This window comes from Megalobrama amblycephala, linkage group LG19, assembly GCF_018812025.1.
Source record: "Megalobrama amblycephala isolate DHTTF-2021 linkage group LG19, ASM1881202v1, whole genome shotgun sequence".
NCBI lineage: Eukaryota > Metazoa > Chordata > Actinopteri > Cypriniformes > Xenocyprididae > Megalobrama > Megalobrama amblycephala.
This window is the reverse complement of record NC_063062.1, coordinates 18212682-18218477: the sequence shown is the minus strand read 5'-3', so window position 1 is coordinate 18218477 and position 5796 is coordinate 18212682. Positions and strand designations below refer to the sequence as shown.

Sequence of the window (5796 nt, the reverse complement as noted above, 5' to 3'; positions counted from 1 at the left end):
GGTTATTGAAAAAACAAAAAAAAAAAGTAACTGAAACAATACCTCAAAATGCATACTAAATGTTTTTTCACAAGACTTTTGAGAATTGTATATTTTAGTGTAGAGTTTTTGCTTCAAAATGATGTGGAAATGATCCTCCCTACTCTGACACATAAAACATTGTATTGATTTTAAATTTCTAAGACACTTTTTGTTTAGCTAGGCCATATGCGAAGAGGTGTGACTCTTCATGAATAATGAAGTGATTTACACCTGGGGAGATTAAGACCCTGCCCCTAATGAGCCGCATAATGAGCCATTCACTCAGGAATGTGACTGAGTCAACTAAGAAAATGCAAAGACAAGACATATCATTGTTTTTTTTCTTTTTTATTTAAAATAAAGTTAACAATATAATCCACATATAAACTAGGGTCAAAGGCACATTTTGTGTATACAGGCAAATAAAGGTAAGGTTTATAAAAAAAGCCCACTTTTACACCCTATACATAACCTGCTTGATCACATATAGATAATCTTTGCAGCCCAATGGTCAGTGAGAGGTGGTGAACAGAGAATCTGAACAGTCACACATCTGTGTGCCATTTTTGAAAACAGTTCCTTTTCAACTGAAGACACAAGTAAATGTCACATGCCTGGCATTTCCAAGGTGTGTCTTGCCTTTTACCAAGCTGTACTTTGCAAAGCATGCAGTTCCGACGACCAGCGGTGGCATTATTCCTTGCATTTTGAACATTTTGAAGAGACTCTTAGGAGTGTGTTCATCAGCAGGACGCAGCTGTGGTCCAGGTTCCCGTGCAGGTAGGAATCTCAGAGTCTGTGGAACCATGTCAGTGTCATTATCTGTTTTCCATGACAGAGCTGAATGCCTGTTGCTTGTCTGAATGTTTTTCTTGGCCTTTTTTGCAAGGGGTTTTGGAGCACTCTCATTAGGGCTATAGCTGGAGAAAAAAAAACAGTGAGATGGTTATTACACAAGGAGCTATACTATTTGCATCATCAATAACTAATACTAATATAATGTTTATTATTGTATATATTAACATTACCAAGCACTAATGCTAATATTGTGCACGCATAAGAAAGAAAGCCATACAGACACATATATACATACACTACCGTTCAAAAGTTTGGGATCACTAAGATTTTTAATGTTTTTAAAATACGTTTCGTCTGCTCACCAAGGCTACATTTATTTAATTAAAAATACAGTAAAAACAGGAATATTGTGAAATATTATTCCAATTTAAAATAACTGTGTACTATTTAAATATATTTCACAAAGTCATTTATTCTTGTGATGTCAAAGCTGAATATTCACCATCATTACTCCAGTCTTCAGTGTCACATGATCCTTCAGAAATCATTCTAATATGATGATTTGCAGCTCAAGAAACATTTCTGAACAATTGTAAACAATAAATGTCTCTTGAGTAGCAAATCCTCATATTAGAATGATTTCTGAAGGATCATGTGACACTGTAGACTAAATAGTACACAGTTATTTTAAATTGGAATAATATTTCACAATATTACTGTTTTTACTGTATTTTTAATTGAATAAATGTAGCCTTGGTGAGCAGATGAAACTTATTTTAAAAACATAAAAAATCTTAGTGATCCCAAACTTTTGAACGGTAGTGTACATAGGCCTACCATATAGTGGGTGAACATGTACTTACTCTTTCTCATTATCGCCTGTGTTGCTGGGTGCCCTCTTAGTGGGAATTGCAGGTGAATGTGAGAGTGATGGATCCACATTTCTAAAACAAAACAAAAAAACTGTTATTATTAGCATATAAGATACTACTCTCATACCATTACCTATGCATAACGGACAGGAAAGTAACAGGTATACAAGCATGCTGTATATGTCTGTCAACTGGCCATTACCGGACAAAGTGTGCGAATGTGTAAACGTTACAGTCTGCTATATCAGTTTGCACATATAGTGGGTAAACGTGTACTTACTCTTTCTCATTATCATTATCGCCTGTGTTGCTGGGTGCCCTCTTAGTGAGAATTGCAGGTGAATGCGAGAGTGATGGATCCACATTTCTAAAACAAAACAAAAAAACTGTTGTTATTATTAGCATATAAGATACTACTCTCATACCATTAGCTATGCATAACTGACAGGAAATTAACAGGTATACAAGCATGCTGTATATGTCTGTCAATTGGCCATTACCGGACAAAGTGTGCGAATGTGTAAACGTTACAGTCTGCTATATCAGTTAGCACATTTAGTGAATAGCAACACGTTCGCGCATTTCACAACCAAGCATATTTTAGCACATTCACGTCTATCATAATATGCTATTCAACTGCATGCAGTTAATCGATCTAACGCGTGTATCCAACGTATCTATGCATATTAATAACAAGTCGAATATCAACAGAAAAGCATTCTATTTATAAGCATTTTTATGAGATAAAGTTATATAGAGTTATATAGATAGGCCTAGATGTAAATATAAGACAAATATATATGTACGCTTATATAGAAAAAACACGTCAAATAATTTAAGTAAAACTAAATCACTTACTCATCAGAAACTGTATCTTCAGCTGGATCAAGTCGCTCTTCAAAATGCAGACGTTCATCGTCAGAGTCGTGTTCTTCTTCCGAGGAAAAAGTGAACTCTTCCTCACTGTCCAGGACCATCTGAAGAGGCTGCTCACCTGAGTAGTGATGCTTTTTAAGACGCTGTTAGGGGCGTTTACAGTTTGCATAGATCGCCTCAGCACATTATCTTATGAATAGAGCGCTCTGCGCGTGGGCGGGCACACATTAAAGATAATTAGGTAAGACAGGAGAAACAGTACCTCTCTTTACTTTTATACTGATTACATAAAGGGAGAATATTTTTTTTAGAATTTATTTGTTTCGTTTAAAAGTAGACACTTAAAGCTTTGCAAAGACATATCTCTCATGTCCATGTAGCATGTATAAGCCGTCTATTTTAGTTACTTTTAGTGACCTTTTAGAATGATGTTTGCAGAGACGGAGATGGCAGGACAGCACACCCTGTATATTTTATTTATTTTTAAAAAGCACAAAGTTTTATTTTGATTGTGAGTGTACACAAAAAAAAGAAGACATTCTATAGTTTCATTTGATATATTACTTATGTCTCTATGATAAAAAATGACGGAGTATTTTAAGTCTGTTTTGCTGCAATGTGAAAAAAAAACTGCAAAACGCGCCGGCGCGTTTTTAGACCTCAGAGTGTTAAAGGGAATGTGGCCAGGGAACCAGAAGGAATCCCAGCCAGTCACTAAGGGGATAAATTCACCCCTGACGCCACCAAGGAGGCCATACTAATTTAGCGAAAGCCAAATATAGTCTGGGCCAACCTTGCCTGATACACAGAATCTCCAGGCGCAAACTCCAAAAGAGGAGAGCAGGTAAGAGTGACTGCAAAAGGGCAATGAGCAACTCAAACCCACATACAGAGATGGGCATCCTGGAGAGCGGAACTCAGCTGAACGCTATAAACCCTCGTACTGAGGGGAGTAAGACCACTCATCCTAGGATCTACTCAGCATCTGATAAAGCGCTGAGGAGGCTGTGCACTAGAGCACCCTGGTACAGGGGAGCACAAACCAGCCTGGGGCCAGTCTGAACGGGAGACTTCACAAAAGTCTACAACCAATGACCAGCTTAGTGAGCTAAGCACAATTACGCAGTCATCCCAGAGGGAAGTACAAAGCTCAACCTAACAGACAGACCATACTGTAGGCACATAACCATGGAGGCCGAACAAAAAGGTTCCTACAACATAGCTATGAGTTCTACAATGAACTAACATCACAACACGAACCTAACACACCAGGTGGTATTCAGGATGGCCCATAAGGCCAAAGAACTGAAAACAAAGCATGGTGAGAGCAAAATAGAACCGAGTAACAGACAGGGTAGCTATTTAGCTCAGACTAGAGCTAAAGGAAACCAAGCCCAAGGCAGCAAATGCATAAAACCAGACCAAAGTTGGTTTTAGTACAAAAGCTCACCTCGAGAGGCAAGCCACTTCAGAGATGTACTCAGTAAAAGCACCTTTTTACTCTCTAAGCGAGAGGAGTACAAAGACAACCTTGTATACATGCGGCGTTAGCTAGTGGCAACATGACCCATCCATGGTGATAAGTCACGTAGAAACCCACACAACGCTGTGCCAACATGCAGACAGATGAACACATGGCATCAACCAGTGGTAGTTTCATGACTAAGGCCAGCCCGCAGGCAAGGTACTTAAAAAACCCTCAGGTAAGAGAAGTACACACTACGCCACAGAACTCAACGAAAGGCCACAACCTAGGGCCAATTCGTACAGAGGTGGGCGCTGCCGAAGGCGGCGAGAGTCAAAAACATAACTCAACCATGGAATGAGACTAGAAATGACCAACCCGGCTGGGTCAACACAGAAGCCACAATGGAGGCCTGGTAAGGCCTACTACTTTTAGCACCATGTGGCGCAAGCCCGTGGTCATAACAGGGCCCAAGCTCAAAGGGGCAGGTCTAGATCCTACACGATAAGTGGGGAACTAGCTACAAAACCTGAGCTTGAGCCTGCACATTCCAACAGGCAATGTACCTCAGTACATATATAAATGCTACCACGGTCTAAGGAAGGCCGAACAGGCAACGTGAGCAAAAGCCTGAGGCAGTGCTAAAAAATACATGAGCAAACTCATGATCGTAACCAACAGCGCCCAGAAACAAGCTGTGATAAGAGAGAGGCTACAATAAAGAGCCAACAATCTAACAGCAAATACAAGACAGCTGTTGTGGTCATGATTGACTGGGAGCTAACAGAGATCATACTATTCTAACCAGAATAAGGCTCTCTACACTCAACCTTGAGTATGCAATCCAACAGGCGCTGCACTCAGTGAAACACATACCCTAACCGGGGAGTACAACAAAACACCACGTTCATAGATAGAGGCTAATCACAGCCTGCTATCACAGAAACAGGCGTTAACCTGTGACAGCACATGAGTAAGCTCACATATGTATGTAGGGCTAAAGCTTAGAACCCAGAGCAAACATGAATGCTTTGTAATACATGCTATCCAGACAGGATAAATGTTTCACAGAACAGAACTGGAATCTGTGATGAACCCTAGAGAACGAAAGCTAGAATATTTAGCATCGTAATCTGAAACTCGAATATAATTCAAGGAGCTCATGTGAAGACATTATAGGCATGACAAAAGTTCTAAACAGTGGGGCCTAGCAGCACTGCATAACTCATCTTCTCGAAGATAAGGGCCTACCACCTGGGAGAAACAGCACCAGGAAGGCTACCACCTGGGAGAAACAGCACCAGGAAGGCTAATAACAGCCTCACGCTCTAGGCCCTCTTCTTAGCTGTTAACCTCAGACATAGCACCAAAAGTTCTAAAAAGTGGGGCCTAGCAGTACTGCATAACTTATCTTCTCGAAGATAAGGGCCTACCACCTGTGAAAAACAGCACCATGGAGGCTAATAACAGCCTAAACCTAGCTGTTAAAAAAAGCTATAGCACCTACATTGCAAAAATGATAGGGGGAAAAAAGGGCATACGGCCAACAACTCCCTCAGGAGGAGGCCAGAACTATGAAATCACAAAAGGAATAGTGATAATAGTGTTGATGTATACAAACACCTAAACCTAGCCCTAGCCTAGCCACTAGCTATAGCCTAAAAAGACCAAGCCACGCTTGGGCTCATCTAAACCCTCTAAGCAAGGAAAGACGAACACCAAAGCAACAGCGCCAGGTGGCCGAAAGGCCGACCAAACGCACAT

The 5796-nt window shown here is 40.4% G+C and overlaps 1 protein-coding gene across 2 annotated transcripts; it reads right to left on the bottom strand.

Moving 5' to 3' along the window:
- Positions 1-353: 353 nt before the first annotated feature.
- Positions 354-3141, bottom strand: LOC125253889. 2 transcript variants are annotated; one of them, XM_048168137.1, is made up of 4 exons: positions 2550-3141; positions 1972-2058; positions 1683-1763; positions 354-941 (listed from the first exon to the last, which is right to left on the bottom strand). In XM_048168137.1, exons 1-4 carry the CDS (start codon positions 2666-2668, stop codon positions 605-607), a joined length of 624 nt encoding a protein of 207 aa, XP_048024094.1. In that variant the 5' UTR covers positions 2669-3141; the 3' UTR covers positions 354-604. The 2 variants fall into 2 exon arrangements, with proteins under 2 accessions (XP_048024094.1, XP_048024095.1); XM_048168138.1 differs by lacking the exon at positions 1972-2058 and having other exon boundaries at positions 2550-3139.
- Between the last annotated feature and the right edge of the window lie 2655 nt (positions 3142-5796).

Bases quoted from the DNA above. Each gene is read 5' to 3' on its own strand.
- LOC125253889 (XM_048168137.1), bottom strand. From the start codon at position 2,668: ATGGTCCTGGACAGTGAGGAAGAGTTCACTTTTTCCTCGGAAGAAGAA. The intron at 1,764-1,971 runs GTAAGTACACGT...GTTTTGTTTTAG, and splicing joins GATAATGATAATGAGAAAGA to AAATGTGGATCCATCACTCT. The intron at 942-1,682 runs GTAAGTACATGT...TTTTTTCTCCAG, and splicing joins ACAGGCGATAATGAGAAAGA to CTATAGCCCTAATGAGAGTG.